The 19,613-nt window shown below is 45.3% G+C and overlaps 1 protein-coding gene across 1 annotated transcript; it reads right to left on the bottom strand.

Moving 5' to 3' along the window:
- Window positions 1–8,678: 8,678 nt before the first annotated feature.
- LOC107119256 (patched domain-containing protein 3-like) lies at window positions 8,679–19,349 on the bottom strand (the record flags this gene model as incomplete). The annotated part of the gene is made up of 4 exons (XM_015421723.1): window positions 19,231–19,349; window positions 15,941–16,086; window positions 11,994–13,515; window positions 8,679–8,724 (listed from the first exon to the last, which is right to left on the bottom strand). Coding segments are annotated over exons 1-4 (1,833 nt in total), but the record flags the coding sequence as incomplete, so codon positions are not given.
- Window positions 19,350–19,613: the final 264 nt, after the last annotated feature.

The raw sequence follows: 19,613 nt of genomic DNA, 5'->3' as shown, positions 1-19,613 counted from the left end.
CTGTCTCGGGTTAGAGATGGAGCCAAGGACTTTGCTGAAGTGCTCTTAACTACTGGAGGCTGGTGAAGGTTAGAAGCCCGGAGACCACATTCCAGGACTGTGTCAACCGGAGGAAAGAACTTTGTTGCTCAACCCCAGCCCAGTTTGTCTGCACAGCTGCTTGTCAAGCGTCTCAAGCATCAACGGAGTAATCTCTTATAGAAAGGTTTACTTTATTTGAAGCTTAAGGTACAGGTACAGAGTCACTGTTAGGTATGAGAGAGAATCAAAGAGCATGGCATGATATAATGCATTCAAACATAGGAGGCCCAATTGCGGGAGTTCCCACGTGCACCTTTTGGGCCTGAGAAGCAAAACGCTCCAAGTTTGTTCACACAGTCGAGCCATGAGATCGTCTTGGCAATTATCTGCTAGCAACCACCTGTGGCCTTGGGAGATAGATATGTTCCTGCCAGGGCTCTCTTTGTAGCAGGAACTCCTTTGCATCTTAGGCGACACCCCCCCTAATGTAGGCAATCCTCCAAGAGCTTACAGTAGCCCCTGTAAGAAGAGCTCTGTAAGCTCTTGGAGGATTGGCTACATGAGGGGTGTGTCGCCTAAGATGCAAAGGAGTTCCTGCTACAAAAAGAACTTCAGACGAAAACGAAAGCGAGCATGCACATACAGAGAAAAGTAAAACAGAGAATTGGCAGCTAGCTGACATACTGCCCCCTTTAAAATCAACCTTACACACTTTGATGTCTCCCGGTCAATCCGGGAGACCTCCCGGTTTCCCCGGGAACTCCCAGTGGAATTTTCGAATCAAGCTAGGGGCCCAAATATCCCCTACTTCCACCCATTCGAGGTGCTGGGTACCAAAGTCTTTCCATTCCACCAAATAAAACAGTTTGCCACGTTTCAGTTTAGAGTCCAAAATCTTCGCTATTTCGTAATGCTCCTCTCCCTCTATTAAGATAGGTGGGGGTGTCGGTTTGTCGCTACGCCAGGAGCAAGATCCCGTATCTTTTGTTCAGGAGGCTGAAATGAAATACAGAGTGCAAGGACCTCAATTTTTTTGGCAATTCAACATCAACAGCAACATCATTGATCACCTTACGCACTTTAAAAGGCCCAAGGTATTTCCACCCAAGTTTTCTGCTTGGACGCAACATTTTTATATTTTTGGTTGACACATACACAAAATCCCCAGGCCGTAGGGCCCAATCCTCCACCCTTCTCTTATCGGCCTGTGCCTTATACGCCTCTTTTGCCACATCCAAAGTCTTTTGTAACAGAGGCCATGAGTCTTTCAGTCGTTTGCACCACACACCCGCCTCCCCAGGTTCCAAGTTAGTATTCTCCTCCAAAACGGTAGCGGGGGGCTGTCATAACCATAAACAGTCTTGAAAGGTGACAGTCCGGTAGACGTGTGACAGGTATTGTTATAACAATATTCTGCCAAAGGCAACAAATCAAACCAATCGTCCTGTTGATAGTTCGTGAAGCAACGGAGGTATTGTTCCAAAGTCTGGTTAACCCTCTCCGTTTGTCCATCCGTTTCCGGATGATAAGAGCTGCTCAAACCCCTCTCCACCCCCATAATCCTCATCAGTTCTCCCCAAAACATGGAAAGGATTTGTGTTCCCCTGTCAGAGATTATCTTGCGTGGCAACATATGAAGGCGCACTACATGATGTAGAAAAGCTTTGGCTAGTGCCCTAGCCGTAGGCAATGAGGGGAAGGGGATGAAGTGAGCTTGTTTGGAAAACATGTCAACTACCACCCAGATCACAGTCATAGATTTACTTGGCGGTAAATCCGTGATAAAATCCATAGAGATTATTTCCCAAGGACGACTGGGGGTAGGCAAGGGTTTAAAAAGTCCTGGGACCTTTCCAGCTCGTGGTTTACTCATTGCGCATATTTGACAAGACCGTACAAACGCCGACAAATCTTTTCGCATGTGCAGCCACCAGAATTGGCGTTGCAACAGCTGGAGAGATTTTACAAAACCCATGTGGCCCGCCAGCTTAGATCCATGCACAGTTTGCAGAATTTCGCCTCGAAGTGAGATAGGCACATAAAGTTTATTATTCCGGTACCAGCAGCCATCTTCCCCCTGGCTTCCACCCCCCTCCCTTGAAACCACCTCCTGATCATCTTCTGAAAAGGCGGAGGCGAACTGGGCGGTCCAGGGACATGCGGCTTGGGGGGAGCTAAGCTGCGGCGTGCAAACAGGCAGGTTTGCCTGCTGACTCCGAGTGGTGACCGCCCCTCCCAACTGAGCAGGGGTGAAAACTGAGTCCAGGATAACGTCTCGCTGACTGGCGTGTTGGGGGAGGCGTGAGAGGCCGTCAGCAAGTGAATTAGCCGAACCAGGGAAATGATGGAGTGTGAACTGAAACTTAGAAAAGAAATCTGCCCACCTCAACTGCTTGGTGTTCAGACAGCGAGGCATTTTTAGAGTCTCTAAGTTTTTGTGATCAGTCCAAACATCAAAGGGCACCCTAGCCCCCTCCAGCCAGTGCCTCCAGGTGGAGAGAGCGAGCTTGATTGCTCCCACCTCCTTCTCCCACACAGACCAGTTCCTTTCAGAGTCCGTGAACTTTCTAAATACATAAGCCAGTGGGTGCAACAGCCCATCTTCCCCCTCTTGCAGAATCCCCCCCCCGGCCACATCCGACGCGTCAGTCTGTACAATGAACTTTTTGGATTCATCGGGGTGGGCAAGCACTGGTTCGGATGCGAAGAGGGCTTTTAAGTGCATGAACACCTCTTGACATTCAGCCAACCAGGGAAGTGGTGCGCCCAGCTTGGTAGCCTCCGGCCCCTTCCCTTTAGTCTTAAGTAAGTCCGTAAGGGGGAGGCTGATTTGGGCGAAATTGGGCAAAAATGAGCAGTAAAAGTTTGAGAATCCTAAGAATGATTGTAATTGCCTCCGGGTGCAAGGGGCCTCCCACCCCAATACCGCTTCCACTTTCCCTGGGTCCATTTCAAGCCCTGCATTCGAAATGCGGTAGCCCAGGAAGTCAATGTGTGTCTTATGGAGTTCACATTTGGATAGCTTGGAAAATAGTCTGTGCTTATGCAACGTTTTCAAGACCTCCCGCACCAGTTTCACATGGGAGGGCAAGTCGGGGGAGTACAAAAGTATATCATCTAGGTACACCAGCACCCCCTTAAACAAATGCTGATGTAAGACCTCATTTATCAAGTTCATTAACACCCTCGGAGTGCCCTGAAGGCCGAAGGGCATCACCAGGTACTCAAATTGGCCGAGGGGGGTGTTGAACGCAGTTTTCGGTTCATCGCCATCTTTAATGTGCACACGAAAGTAAGCGTCTCGCAAATCCAGTTTCTTCCCATAGTATGTAGGGATCATGTCCATAAAGCCAGGGGGCTCCCAGCACCATTGGAAAACAAGCTGCTGGAGTGACTATAAAGGATCTAGATTCCCAATGATCTCCTGTGCCCACCCGTAATGGGACTGTTTCATAAACGCATGGGTCTTTCATGGGGGATCCGTCCATTTGGGTGAAAATGATAGGGTCTTTTAATTTGACCAACCCCACCTCCAGCCCTGCCACTACCGAGGGGCTTATTAAGTCTCTCCCACACCCCGAGTCAATGAGAGCCTTTGCTCGCACATGGGTCCCCATAGTTGGGTTGATTATTGATACAGTCACGAAAAATAGGGAGGGGGTTCACTCACCACTTGTGGCACCTCTCTGGGAGGGTCCTGCCACTCCGCGCCATCTACAGCAGGACCGGGTCGTTTCCCGCTGGCTCATGCTCCTCGCTGCTTGAGTCCCCTTCTTCTTCTTTGGGCGATGCATGCAATGCTTTGGCGAATTTCGGTTTCCCAGTTGGTTTCTTCCCCGTTGTCGCCGGATGAGCCTTGCCGCCGTCTGCCTTCTCCTTCCTGGTCGGTTGCCCGCAGTCACCCGCGAAGTGGCCCCTTTCCCCACATTTCAGGCATAAACCTTGCCTTATCTGCTGTTCCCGCATAGCATCGGTTTGACGAGATGGTTTAGCCTTGGGGAGGTGGGAGTGGATCTTCCTCCTCCTGCTGCAATGTCCAAGCGGAGAGTTTGCAGTCGGTGCTCGGCACTTTCGGCTTCTTGTATCCATGCCATTAGTGAGATGGGGTCCACAGATCGCAGGACCGTTTCCCGGATCTCAGTGTTCAGACCAACTCGGTACATCTCCGCCAACATGTTATCTGGCCAGTTTGGTAATTTGGCAGTGTGGAGTTTGAACTCAGCCAAGTATTCTCGAACCAATCTGTGCCCTTGCTTCAAAGTGTGTAAATGCACTCTCGTTCTGGGCCCCGCATTCAGATCTTCGAACTGATGCCGAAGCGCCCACATAAATGCATTCATGCTCCGGAGTTCGGGACCCCTGGTCTCGCTCACTGTAGCTTTCTCCCTAACTTGTATGCTTTTAAGTATTTGTTTGTAATGAACCTGGTTGTTTTAATTGGAGTAGTCACTAATCCTTAACACTACCAAAAGGCTAGACGGAGTCTCTAACGAGCCTCCTGCTATTAATCTCTCAGTGCACTGATAGGAACGACCCTGGGAGAAGGTAAATTCATACCCTGTAGGTCTCTGGGAGTGGCCTGGGTCAGGGCAATAACATTAGAGGCGGCAGGCTAGTGCTGTAATACAGGGCCAGGGTCGTCACAGTGACAAAAGGTAGCCATGGGCTGGAGCTTCAGGCACAAGCCCCACAGACGTATTGGTGTTGTAATAACGGCTGTCGGACTGGTCCCTGTGCGAGACGGACCAATCCAAGGGGACACTGTTTGGGCAGGAATGAATCTCATTGGTCCCCAAGCTGGCAAAAGGTGATGTATTGTGTTTTACCCTATAATATTACATGTATGCCTGAGCTTCAGACAAAACTCTGTAGAAGCCTGATATTCTAAGGTACATGTTTGGATGGGCTGCTTTTGCACAGTGGGTCAATCGGAGCATGGGGGTCGTTCTGGTGGGAACACACCTGGAGGAGTAGGGCTCAAGAGTCAGAGACAGCGGATGCAGATGACCGGAGGGAGAATCCAGTTATTGCAGCGTGCCACAGCCAGAGGCAGAGCTGGCAACCGCAGCGCCACCTGCCATTTTGCATAGTGAGACTTTAGCTGATACCAAGAGCAAGGACTCCCACTCCAGGCACTGTCAGCGAGCCGGAGACCTACAGCACACCCCAGCTGAATGAAACCAGGAACATGGGTCCGTGCGTTACCAGACACCGGGCCGATTCGCAGGTAGCTGAACTCAGATGTTCTCAACATGTAAGAATGTGGCCTGTGAAATTCCAGGAATATGTGTGCTGACTTAGGGGGGAGGGGTGTTATGTCTTAAGTAATAAAGCAATGTTTAGCTTAAGCGTAAGTTCCATTAAAACAAAGCAGTGTTTGGATTGAAGAACTAACCAACCAGAGAAGCCTATGTTTTCGGGGGGAACCACTCTCATAGGTTCCAAGCCCTGTATTTCTATTGGGTGTTATCTGTTTGTTGGGTGTGGTTACCCCTGTTCAAATCATATATAAGTCAGCCTTGTTCTGTGCATCTTGGTCTTGTGTTGTTATGAGCTGAATAAACATGAATCACTTGTTTAAGAGCTGCCTCGATCTCAGTTCATAATAGTGAGTATAAAAGCTGATAAGTAAATCCATCTTACCCTGTTTAGGAATCTCACATTCAATATTACCTTCAAGTTGACACATTCATCATTGATTCTAAAAATACATTAACAATAGTCATGATAACATTCATTGTTGACCCACACCTATTTAGAATTTTCTCTGTCATATTAATTGTTGTGTCAACTTGAAGGTAACATTGAATGTGAGATTCCTATATAGGGTAAGATAGATTTACTTATCAACTTTTCAATGTAATATCACTGGAATTCTGTATTTATAGATTTGTTCCTGAGGAAAGACCAGAGGTCTGAAACACTTAAATATCCGGAATAAGTGTTGAAAGAGAGATTGAATTTGGAGCAGACTGCTTTTGAGAATACAAGACTGTTAAAAGGATATTGACTGAGAGAGTTTGGAGCAGACTGCTATGTGTTATTTTATTGACCTTTGTATTTTTTCTATGAAGGAATAAGTGGTTGTTTTTCATTACCAAACACTAAAAGAAAACAATTAGAACAAAAATTAAGAAAATAAAGCATTTGGATTTAATTTTTTTTTTGAAGACATTTAAACAGACATTATAAATTTTAGTGTAATTAGTATAACAACTCAGTTTATCAAAGTTTAAACAAACATTAAAATTTTTAGTGTAATTAACATAACAACTCAGTTTGTCTAACAATACATTAATTTATGTAACTATTATATTCAACAATTTTACAGCTATGTGCATACGGTAAAGAATTGTAATAACAATAACTAATACTTTTACAAATGGTAAAAATTAATTATGGAAATGAAAGAGCAAAATAATTATTTCAGGTAGTAAGGTTTTCTTATATACTGCATTGATTGTCCTACCATCAGGAGCTAAAATAATAGTTTACTTCTGTCTACTACTCTTGAGCACCCTACAATTTTAATGATTGTCCTGGAACTTGATTTTTTGCTCATTGCAAAACTCCGTTGAATGGGAAGGCTGCAGGTATTAAAGGAATTCTTGAAATAAATACATCCTGGTGGGCTGCATGGCCTGTAATTATTGTAATGTTGTAATGTTGATAAGTAGTTGAAAAGCTGCTTTACCACCATTTTGCTTCCATTGCATACTGTTGGTGGATCCAGATTTCGCAAACATACAATGAGCACACTCATTTTTAGCTTCTATATATGTTGTAGCAATCTTGATGGTTTCAAAGAGTTAAAAAATTCAGCTTGATAATTTACAATTTGGTCACCATCCATCATTGCATCCACCAACTTGTATTCTTTTGCCATTCTTGATCTTCTATCCTGGTGGATATTATCAATCTGTCCCTCGGTTTAGGGTTTACCTAAAGAGGCCATGGTAACACTGCTCTTTAAAAAAACCATCACCGGATCCCATAGATTAGAGGTGTCAAACTTAAGGCCCAGGGGCCCGATGCAACCTGTCTAGGGCTCTTACCCGGCCCACGATCAACTGGTATAAGGGAAGGAAGCAGGAGGCTGTTGGGGGTGGCAAGCAGGCACACGTGTTGAGGTGTTTGTGTGTAGTTGAAGCTGTCAAGAAATAGAAAGAAAATGGCTAGGAGTGGGGTTAAGAGGATCAGTTAAAAGTGTGTGAGTTATGGAAGCAAAGGCAAAGAAAGAGGAGTTGTGCTGTTTTCTCCCCTCCTGCCTGCAATTCAGTGAGGACAGGAGAAGCAACTACAGACCCCACCCCCCCAAGCCAGGACCCTGTCATCTGGATCACCCGGGGCAAATTGCTCAGCCTGGCCTACCTCACAGGGTTTTTGTTGTTGGTGGTGGGGATGGGGTGGTGGAGGGAGGAGTCCAGTGTGCCTCCTCGAGATCCTCAGAGGCAGGATGGGAAGTTTATATCTCTGGTACCTGACATAACATTTATGGAATACATGGCCTGGCCTGACAAAGTAATATTTGTGTCAAATCTGGCTGTCATAAAAAATGAGTTCGCCACACCTGCCATAGATCCTTCCAAATACCACCCAGTCTTGAACCTCTTGTTTCTGGGTAAAACAGAGCATGGCGGCAGAGCAGCTCCAGAGTTTCTTGGAGGACACATCAGCTCTGGATCCATTCCAGTCTGGCTTCTGCCCTGGCCACAGGACAGAGACAGCACTAGTCACCCTCACAGATTACCTCCACAGACAGCTGAATCAAGGCAGGTTGGCGCTGCTGTTATTGCTTGATCAGGCAGCAGCGTTCAACACAGTCAACCATCAGTTATTGACCCACCACCTCATTGATGCAGGAGTATGGACGGTGGTGCTGAAATGGCTTACCTCATTCCTCCAAGGTCAGAGACAGAGGATAGTGCTAGGAGAGAGTGTCACCTAGATACACTTTGGTGTGTGGGGTCCCTCAGGGGACAATCCTCTCCAATGATTTTTTTTAAATAATATTTTAATTTGTATTGATGTTTAACATTCATATTCATCCATACTCATTTTCATCAATTAATAACATAACCAAACATCGAATACATCATTTCCCCCCTTTTATCATTCCGTCCCCCCTCCCCCTAGCAACCAGAAAGAAGAAGAAAAAAGATATTATTATTATAATCTGTAACCATAAGCACACCCTTTATAAATACATCATTATTGGGGGGCCCTTCTCTTATCCATCTTATATACCCAAACCATTTCTTCTTTATCTCCAACGCCTTATCTTCCCATGTATTTTCCTGTTTTATTATCAATAAAATATCTGATTGAATCCATTCGTATAAGTACCAGTTCCATCTTTCCAGAGTCCATTTTAAAGCATCTTTCCATCCATATGCTATTACCGCATTAGCAGCTAAAATCATAGCTTTAAATAAATCCCTTTTGGATTTATCTATTATCTCTCTCCAATGTTGTTTAACATCTACATGCGCCCCCTCACCCAGGTGGTGCGGGTTTTGGGCTGTGATGCCATCAGTACGCTGATGACACCTAGCTGTACTTGTGGGTGGGTGGCCTGACTCTGCCCCAGCAAATCTGGCTGTGGGGCTGGAGGCCATGGTGAGATGGTTGAAACAGAGCTGGCTGAGACTGAACCCATCTAAGACAGAGGTTCTGTGGCTGGGTAGGGGAGATTTAGGATTGGGGTGCCAACTATGACACACCCATGCTTCTTCTTTACTGGGAGGCAGATTTTCCTGCCAAAATGCTGTTCCCCACTTAGCAGCCTCTTAGTAGCGTATTTTAATTATAGAATTACTAGGAAAAAGGCTCGTTGTGGAAATAAATACAACGGCCTCTAGAAAGAGGCTCTGGGCGGGTGCCCCAGCCTTGGACACTCAGTGTCAATTTGCTGGGGCGACCTCAGCAGGGTATAATGAGACTGAGTCTACCATTTTCTCCAGAGGAACTGATCTCTGCTACCTAAAGAACAGTTGTAATTTTGAGTGATCTCCAGCCCTCACCTGGAGATTGGCAATGATGGTTCCCCAGAAGGGAATAGTTGGTTTGGAGGGTGGAATCTATGAATTTGATGCACTCAGCATGCTGCTTTTGGAGGTCAGTTTGTCACACCAACTCCTGGCTCTTGATGGTGTGCCTCTAACACCAGCACCGGCTATCAAAAGCCTGGGTGTGCTTCTGGACACCTCCTTATTGATGGAGGCCCCGATCACAAATGTTGTCAGACTGGCATTTTTTTCAGCAATGTCAGGTCAGGCAATGGGCCCCCTTCCTGTTGAGGCCACAGTAATCCATGCAATGGTCACCTCCAGGTTAGACTACTGTAACTTGCTCTATGAAGGGCTATCCTTGAAATTTACCCAGAAATTGCAACTGGTCCAGAATGCAGTGGCCCGGGTCTTCACTGGAACCCCATGAACAGCACATATTCAACCAGTGCTCAATCAGTTGTACTGGCTCCAAGTGGAGTACCAGATCAGGTTCAAGGTTTTGGTAGTAACGTTTAAGGTGCTAAACAGTCTGGGACTGACATATCTATGGGACCTGCCTCTCCTGGTATACCCCCTAGAGAGCATTATGCTCTGGAGATAAGAACTTGCTGGCAATCCTTGACCAGAAAGGTGTCCGGCTGTCCTCAACCAGAGCCAGGGCTTTTTTGGCCCTGGCCCCAACCTGGTAGAACTCTGCCAAGTGATATCCATGCCTTGTGGCACCTAATGCAGTTCTGCAGGGCCTGTAAAGCAGGGAGGCCTATGGCTGAGAACAGCAATGCCCCCCATCTAACCTGGCCTCTAATTTCCTCCTCTCCTCTCCTGTGGGATAATGCAACAATCTGATTTGTTTTAATGCCATTCAAACTGTTTGCATTTTTATTGTTTTAACTGATTTCTAAATGTATTTATTAAACTGTTGTTCACTGCCCTGAGCCTTGTACACAGGGGAGGATGGTTTAAACATCAAATTTATAAATAAATAAATAAAAATACTTCGTGAATTCTGAGAAAGCCTGCCTGGATTTCTACATCCCCAATGACCAGGGAATGGCCTACATAAAATCACAAATCTCTGGGGATCTAAGTGAAGTTTACAGTGAAATAGGAGATTAAAAAGGGAACAATTCTGATTTGTTTAAAGCACAAGCAAAGCAAAGATCTGGAGTGAAACCAGAACATAGCAGGAAAGATTTCAGGAGCTTAAGAAAGAATGAGACATGTTCAGATAGTGTGTAAATTGGGTTGATTATTAGAACAATGGCTAGGAAAAGTGGAAAGCCATGAAGAGGCTATCCATCTTATAGGGTTGGAGTAGTTTTACAGGCTGTTACCTACTGAATATTGTTAGCTAAGAAAGATAGAAATGGTACCAAAGCTGCTGATTATGGATAAACTGGTGTTGATGAGGAGAGCACCAGGAAGAAAAAATTCTCCTCAAAAAAAGTACTTTAAATGGACTGAGCAACATAAAGAAACTCATTTTACAAAGCATCCTGTTTTTGTAAGCAATATGATTAATAACACGTACCCTTTTGGCCTTTAGACTGCAACAGCAATGTGTATACCAGGCTTAGGCCCTTCCTCCCTCCATCCCATCCCATCCTGCCATTTTCTCCATGTAGTTGTATCCAGGGGTCTTGTTGTAGAAAAAGAGCTGCCGGAGCTCATTAGCATAACTCATTAGCATAACTTATTTGCATATGCCACGCCCCCTGACATCACCGGAAGTGACAGAAGGCCACACCCCCTGACATCACCGGAAGTGTGTCAGAAGGCCCGGCTACTTACCCTCCTGCTTCATCCTCATTCCCAAACGGAATGAGGATCGAAGCAGAGGGCGGGGTAAAGAAGGGGGCGGGGCTTCACCACGTGACCGCCCCGCCCCCTAGAGGTTCTCTTCCAGAGCTCCGTACCTGAGAGCTCCCCCCCGACTAGAGCCCTGGTTGTATCTGAGGCTTCTTTTCAGCTTGCAGGAATATGTCAATCACAATAGATGCCTTGAAGAGCTTCAGTGCTTGCCAGAATATGAGTAAGGACATAGACAGTTACAGAGGAAGGACTGGATTTTGAAGCATAACTCAGCGAAATTGTTAAACTCTCTTTGTTTGTTAAAAGGAAGGGTTATTCCCCACCCTCCTTGTCTGTGCTGCCTACACCTTCTTGGTTTCTAGTGACTAAGCTGTCACTTCCATTGCAAATAGCACAGGGACGTTTTGGAGATAATCTGACCCACAATGTTCAGATTCTCCTCCTTTTTGGCACTCCAATTCCCATGATTATGCAGAAGCTGGTGGCAAACTTTTAAGCTCCTAGATTTATTTTATGAGTTATACTAGCCACAAACAAACACTCATAACCTTTTACTATTATAGATGCCAACTGATTATTTGTATCCTTTTCAATTTTAAAATCCTGCACCTCATCACCTGCAGCTACTTTACTGATAGTGTGACTTTACTGACAGTGTATTTGACACTCCAATGCAAACAATTTGGATCCCTTACCTAAATAATATGTAAGTTAGTTATTGCTAACAAAGTAGTTGCAAAGCTTATTGATAAAATGATGAAATGCCCAGGGGACAGGAGTATTTTATCAGGAAAGAAACTGTAATTTTTAAAAAAGAAAAAAGCAGGAAATTATACCTGATCATAAAAAGTAACTACTTGATATTCATTCAGTGTTTAATCATCTAGTTCCAATTGAATTGGTCTTAGACAGCATTACTAGTAGAAGAGAATACTCGCCTGAATTGTTAAGAACTCAGTTTTTGTTGGCTGATAATCACTGCTGCCAAATGCAAAAACCTCAGCTTTCTGATGGATCTTGCTATTAACGCACAACCATCTGGATCTTCTTTAAACAAATATGTTTATAGTAAGAAATTTCATAACATCTCCTGCAATACTAGCAGAATTTTTATAATGCTGCCCACCAAGTTGCTGCTGTCTTTAAAGTCTTCCACAAAAGCCAAAGAAGGTTAGAAACACAGGAATGAAAATAAGACCATGAGCAGCTCCAAACAAAATAACCAAGAACATAATCTTAAAAAATGTTCTGAAAATGTAAGTGGCTGCCATGGACAGCACCAGTACTCCCACAATGGTGGAAACAGCTCCCTGGACAACAGGGTAACCAAGGCGGTATAGAGCATCCACCGCCCTGTCATTCATGCTGGGTTTCTCGCTGCTAACAAAGGCATAAGAAATATGAGCAGAAAAGTCCACTGAAAACCCTATGCAAATAACAAGGTTGATCATGGAAATGGAGTCAAGATTGACATCCCAAAAGGCCATGAAGCCAGTCACCCCAACAATAACAGAGGCAATAGCGAAAGTTACCCACAGTGAGCACAAAGGATTGGGAATCAGCAGCAAGGAAATAAGTAACATGGCTCCAGTAGCAATCACGACGTTCTGAATGGAGTTCTGAGCTATCACAAGGTACTGATCGAAGTATATAAAAGCGGGATGATAAACTATCAGTGGTATGTTACAGTCTGCTGCAAGGCCTCTCAGTTGTTCTAAAAGATCTCGCTCATCAATTGCAGTAGTGACATTGACTGTCTGCATGAAAAATCGTGAAGCTGAAATTTCCAGATCAGTAAAATTAACATCCCACCAAGAGTATGGATCCACTTGGAACAGGACAGATAAATTACCAATGAAAGAGCTACGATCATCTATATTTAAAGACATTCTATTAGCAATTGTTATGTACGTTCTCAACCATGACTCTGATAAATACTTATCAACGTAGGTTGAGTTTTCTATCAACTGCACGCAGTTCTCAAGATCTACACGAACAGTTGAATTCCAATATGGTATGCTTTCAGGAACAATGACCATCACCCTTGGACCATACTCTTTAAAATACTCATCTTCCCAGTTATAATATTGAATGACATAAGAATGATCACTGGCTAGATTTCGAAGATCTATACCTTCTTTAACCCGAGTACACCCATAAATACTGCTACCTAGATACCCAAGATACAGAAGGACCACAAACACTTTGGTCAAGGGGTGCACAACAAAAGGACCAAAATACTTTCTGAAGAACCCGTTCATAGGATGCTCATACTCTGCCCCAGTGGTCTCATCATAAGATCCTCCCACACAGCACATGTTATATGCAGAACCACGAGAATCATCAGTTTCAGTCGACACTGTCATGAACGTGAGCCAGTGTCTATTGCTTTCTTCTCTTCTACCGTTCAGGGCAAGGACTGCTCCAAAGAATGTCAAGTTGTAAATGTAGCAGAAGACAAAGGCTGTTCCTGTATAGATGCAAAATGACTGAATTGATGGGAAGGATGTTGCAATGCCAATGTAGAAGGCTAAAACGTCAGTGAGAGTTGTGATGGTAACAGACACAGCCGCCTCTGCGTAGGTGTCAGCCATCCGATCCTTGACTCCGTCCTTGACTTTAGTCTTTTGCCAGCAGGACACCATGATGAACATGTCATCAACACCAACCCCTGAAGAAAGAAAATTAATCTTATCAGTTCCCACATACTGTATAAGAAGATAAATTTACATGAGAGGGTTGTATGGATAATGAAAATGCACACAAATTTTATGTATTTTTTCCCTTCCAAATGCTTAACAGAACCATAGGGATAAGATCGCTCTCTTCAGGGGCTTTTATCATGTCTGTCACCAGTATCACATATTTTTTTTTCAAAACCCACTTTTAGCCAGGCATAGGGATGAACTGCTGAAAGAAAACACACTGAGCTACCACAGATACTAAGTACATATTTTGACTGTTGCCTGTGCCTGCAGCTGTGGAGCAATCACAGATCAGTCTGTTGCCATAGACAGCATTGAAAGAGGCATCTTCTGCAAAACTTAGACCTTCTCCACAAACAGAAACTTTGGTTCTTACTGGGATTTCAGCTTGACTTTATGAACTGTTCCACATTACTCTATCAAAATGTTCAACACTGTATCTGTAGGAAGGTTGGACGCATGCACAGGGCCAGCTCCAGGCATTTTTGTGCCCTAGGCAAGGCTACCTTATGGCACCCCCCCCCGCATGCAAATTAAATCTCCGAGCAAAACCTGAAGGAGTGGAGAACGACTCAGATGGAGGCATCTAAGCAAAGAAGGTACCTTTCGGGAAAACAGGAAGGGGGTTGGAGTCTCTCGCGTATGCGTGGGAAGGTTCTGCACCAGACACACCGCTGGGGCTTTCTAAGAGAAGAGGAAGAACAGATTGGATTTATACCCCATCCTTCACTACCCAGAGGAGTCTCAGAGCGGCTTACAAACTCCTTTCCTCTCCCCACAACAGACACCCTGTGAGGTGGGTAGGGCTGAGAGAACTCTGACACAAACTGCTCTTTCAGGAGCAGCTGTGCCAGAGCTTGTGAGTGACCCAAGGGAAAAGAGGGAAAGTCCACGCTCTTGTCTCCCCCCACGGGTTCGGGGCAGAGCTTTGGGGGGACCCGAAAAAAGGGGAAGCAAAGCCCCTCCACCGGAGGGAGGGAGGGAGGGAGGGAGGGGAAGAGAGGCACACGCACCCCCCCAACTCCACAAGCTGCCACGCAGAAGCCCGTGCGCGCTTCCGCGGGAGTCAGGCCGTGGACCCTGAACTCGGACGGCGCTCCTGGAGCTCAAGCGAAAACTGGGGGGGGCGTTTGGTTGGTCCCCCAAAAACTCTTCTTTTTGGAGGACGTGCGCGCTGGCAGGGATGGGGGGAGCTGTCCGCCACGCTACTGAGCGAAATCCCTGTTTCTCCCCCCCCAAATACCCACCCTTCCCCATTTGTCTCCGCCGCTTCTGCCCCAGAGTTGCCGCCGCGCTCCTGGCTGGCGCCTCCGCTCCTCCGCAGCTCTTTGTCGCCGTCCCCCCCCGGCCAGCTAAGCAGGCGTGCAAAAGGCGACACTCCCGGGAAGCGCAGCAGCCGAGCGCGGCCGGAGCCAAACCCCCCCAGGTGACCCCTGCCAGCGCCTCTCTCCTCTCCTGTGTCTCTGTCGCCCACGGACGCCCATGGGGAGCACAGGGCCACTCACTGGGTGGGCTGCGGGGCGGTTGGCGTCAGAGCGGCATCGCCGGCCGGGCAGTTCGCAGTGCCCGCTCCTGCCTGTCTAGTGGGGCTTGGCGGCTCTCCCAGCAAATCACCAGCCACTGCCTGATGTTGCGCCGGTGGCGAGGCCCTCGAAGCCCTGGCCCGGCTCCATCTTGACTGCTGGCAACGACGGCACCCCCTGCGCCCCCCAGGGGGCGGGCCGCCCCCCTGAGGGCCGGTGCGCCGTAGGCCAGACACTAGCTGGCCTAGTGATAGAGCCGGCCCTGTGCATGCATATAGCACCATGTTCTATTCTGAACATCTGTCATCTTGTATTTTGAGGGAGTGCGGTGAAAAATGCACATATGCATTCTTTATATAACACAGTGAGTTTGTGTGTATTTTAAATTGGTTTATATGCAGTTGTATAAAAGAGGGCAACTGAAAACTCAGCCCTAAGAGTAGTTCGATGTATGAACTAATTTCAGTGTGATCTGTGACAAAGGGACCATTTTGGACCATGAAGTGCTGTAGCAGTATGATTGAGAAAAACAACCAGAAAAAAATTTAAGGTGCCAGAGGAATTAAAAGAGATACTGGCTAAAATTAGAACCAAGGTACAGAAAAGGTGAACATCAAAAAAGTAATCTCATCAGCAGACTGTTGATAAACAGGATAAGATGAAGAAATGAGTCTGATTTATGATCCATATTCATGTTTGCAGAAGTAACACTAAGAAGGAAAAGTAAAGCTATCTAAACAAGATAAAACTCTAATATGCTTATCAGGGTTAAGGAGACAGATGTACGTAAATGTTCTCTAATGTCTGATCAGACATAACCATCCAAAGTCACAGTGATACATACAGTACCGAAAACTGTTTCACTTACCAAGTATAAGAAATGGTGCATTTGCCGCTGTAATGACAAAGGGTACCCCACAAAAGAGCAACAATCCAAAACTGCTGAGAATGGCCAAGCCTGACGACAGAACCCCAAATGATGCAGCCCACACTTTTGTTAGTACACAGTCGAGCCTATAAAACAAGTACTCATGTACATTTACTGCCCTTTTGAACAAAGCTAGAGCAATGCTGTTGAAGATGAAATACACTCCCCACAACCACAAAAATGGAAATTTCATTAATCTTATGGATGGAACCTCATATTTAAATAAAGTAATGAAGTTGCTCTAGACAACAAAAACATTGCTTATTAAGACAGGCATTGGTCTTTATTTATTTAATATTCTCTCTGTCTTTGTTATTATTATGAACTTCAAATATATAATCCATATACATCAATAAGTATTCCTATATCCTCTACAATTGCTTAGCTACTAAAATATTTCCCAGCTCTACTTTTTTTAACTCCATCCAATGAGTTATGCTTATTCTAATAGTGAACAAACAGATATAGAGCAGAATCTAAAAGTTATGTCCAATTTATGCTGTCTGACTCTCATCTAATTGGTCACACTTTATTTTGTGGAAATTAAGGCATCCCCTTTAATCTATAGGCATCCTCTTTAATTCTCTTCTTATGTTAGATGAATCCCAAGTTTTTAGATCCTTCAAACAGTGACTTCTGGACACTGAAAAACAAACTCTGTTTCTTAGCAAGCAGGACATGCTCTCCTTCAGAGTTTGGAATCACACTTGATTATGAGGCTCCAGCAGCCTACTTTTCACATCTTACAACCCCTCCATTACATCAAGCTTTTACATTCATGCAATTCAGTGTCCTCGTTCTCTTTGGGAGATTTGCAAATAACCCCATCATGAAAGACTCTGCTTATGTAGAGGTAGAAAGCCAGAATCGTTAGCCCATATTTTGCTTTATTGTGATTTTTAATTAGTCCCCTCTTGCATCATTTCTATGGCTTTTCTGATTAGAGGCTTGTTTTCCTTCTTTTGTCAGACCGGCACCCCTATATTACCCATTTAGTAGCAATGTATCTTCTAATTGCTATGAGGATTAGGGAGCATAAGGCTAAATCTTTTGATGGCTGATTCCTTTGTCTGTATGTTAAAATTTGCTTTTTTTGTTGTTATGTTTATAACTTATATTAACAATTGATTGGCACAGTAATAAGATAATACGGAGATGCATTACAATCATCTTAGCCCATGGCAGGTTCTACTACATATTTGTTACGGGAAGTCCTCAGTGGAGGATCGTTCCACTAGCCCAAATCCATTTTATCTACAATGGGGGCTTATCCTGAGTCCTTTTGTGATCAATTGTATACAGAGATCTTAATCAGAACAAACACTCCTTTTTCCAAGAAGAGGGACAACACACTATGTTTAATGAATAAATGTTGTCTTTACTAGATATTTCTCAAGCACACGAAAAACAGATACATTCACAGACTCACTCAAGTTCCTTTAGTTCACAGTAGATACGAAAGCAAATAGTATTGAAAATAATAACTTCAACAAACACTGGGGTAACACAGAAGGATAGCACTTATACTTATCTGATCCCAAGTAGGAGGAATCCTTTTCAGTGGGGAAAACAGGAACAGAAAGTCTCACCAGAGGGATCCTTCTTTCACACGGATGGGCCTGCCACACACGTGTGGGTTCTCTTGGTCGAATCAAGAGAACACTTAAGAATCACCTCTAGCAGGGCTTTGGTTGCCTAGTGTGGAGGGGGGGGGGTTCAGCTAGCTGTGCTTGCTAGCAGTTTGCAGCTTAAGTTACAGAAAAGGTGGGGGATGGCTAGCTAACTAAGAACAAAGGCTGTGTTTTGTATTATAAAACCTGGCCTTTGGGCTGGACTCTTACCTATAGTCCGTCCTCTCTCCTAAGTCCATTGGCCATGGGAAGGTGACGTACCTATCTAAGGAGGAGTGAACCAGTATTCAAATTCTAAGCCTAACTTCTATGGGACCATTTGGTCAAGGTGTGAAAGCTGTATCACCATGGTAACCCTTTTGATGTAGATTTTCTGGCCTGGCCCAAGAAGGAAGAGCAGGAAGTTGTCTTTTGTTATCTCAAACCAGAAGCAGGGGTTACGTGCCATTCCAGGAACTCCTAATGGTGGAAAGTTGTTGTTTCAAAAGTCCTTTGTAGCTGAGCGTAATGGCGAAGGCCTTCTCTATCCCAAGGCAGGCTGGGTAGATGTGTGTCCTCATTAGCATATGGATGCCAGCAGCACACTGACACAGCACTTTGCAGATGCAGACAGGCCAAGCACATAGCATAGCAGCTTTCCAGGTGCATGCAAACCATACAAGCAGATCACACAGCATTTCAGACACATAAATGCAGATACAGCTCATACACATATGCAATTGCACAAATAAAATACATTTAAAAGCATACATGGTAACATATTACAGCTGTTATTAACATTGAAAACCTTCCTTGATAATTGTGAGACGTCACCAGAGGATATGAATCTCTGAGAGACACCTTTTGTCCTACATCTTTGTTCAGAAGAAGATCTTCCGTTGAAACGGCAAGACATTCCGGAGATCACCGTTAATATATTTTTCTATGACTATGTATATTATTTTTGTTCACTTTTCTATGATTCTTTAAAGATATATTAAGCTTCACTTTTTCACAGTTTTTCTTGTTCTCCGTATTATGTTTATAACTTATGCCAATAAAAGTACTGACTGACTAACTGAACAAACTGGGACTAATTCTTAGTAAACGGTTGCAAATTAATTTTCTTCCTTGGCTTTTTCCCATGAATCTGTACATTGTGTTCTTAACCATTAACATCACTTGCCATATTCTTTGTAACCACTCCTTTCTTCCTGATATAACTTTTTGTTTCTAGATCTGTGTAATTTTCTGTCTTGCTGCAATTATTAAATTCTTTACCAGCTTCTATAATCCTTTTTATTATTTCTGAAAGATCCCCTAATAAATATGTGACATGCTTTTCCTGGGGGCTCAGGGGGAACTCACCCGTGGCCTGGCTTCCCAGTGGGAGAGGTGACGCCGGGGTCGGAGGTGGTCTGCAAAAGGGAGCTGAGCCAGGACCTCAGATAGGCAGGAGACGGGGTTAACAGCACCCCTGGAGTCCTTCTGCCCTGTATGCAGGATACTGCTCTCCCTCTTCTCTCTAGCCGTCCTTAGCAGTTTCGCTCCCTCGCACGTTGTTCCTCCCCGGTCCTTCTAAAAGGCTCCTCTTTTATTTCCCCTCTCCAGTCCTGGTACTGCCCCTCATCCCCGCCTCCCAGCTTGGCCCCGCCCTCGTTTATAATCACGGACGCTCCCTGGGCGTCTGAGGAGTGGTTGCAGGTGAGCCGGCGGCCCGGAGGCTGTGCCACTGCCATTCGGTCTCAGCTTTCTTTCAGTGGGACCGGAGTCTCGGCTCCTGGGGTGGGTTCGGCGTGGTGCTCGCTGAGAGGGTCTTGCCCTGCCGGCGTTGCGATCTGCGCGCGAGCCGCTGGGAGCCAAGCTGTTGGGCCCCGCTTCCTTTGGGGGCTGTGGATCCATCCCTTCCCTGTTGCTCGGCTGTTGTTGGGGTGAGTTGTGGTGCGGGTACGTCCCCGGGGGTGGGGGGTCTTGTCCAGGGACAGGGGAACCGGGACAGATAC

The sequence above is a fragment of the Gekko japonicus genome, unplaced genomic scaffold, assembly GCF_001447785.1.
Source record: "Gekko japonicus isolate JY-2015 unplaced genomic scaffold, Gekko_japonicus_V1.1 scaffold3312, whole genome shotgun sequence".
Lineage (NCBI taxonomy): Eukaryota > Metazoa > Chordata > Lepidosauria > Squamata > Gekkonidae > Gekko > Gekko japonicus.
The sequence above is the reverse complement of the archived record's forward strand: the minus strand, read 5'-3'. Positions and strand labels throughout refer to the sequence as shown.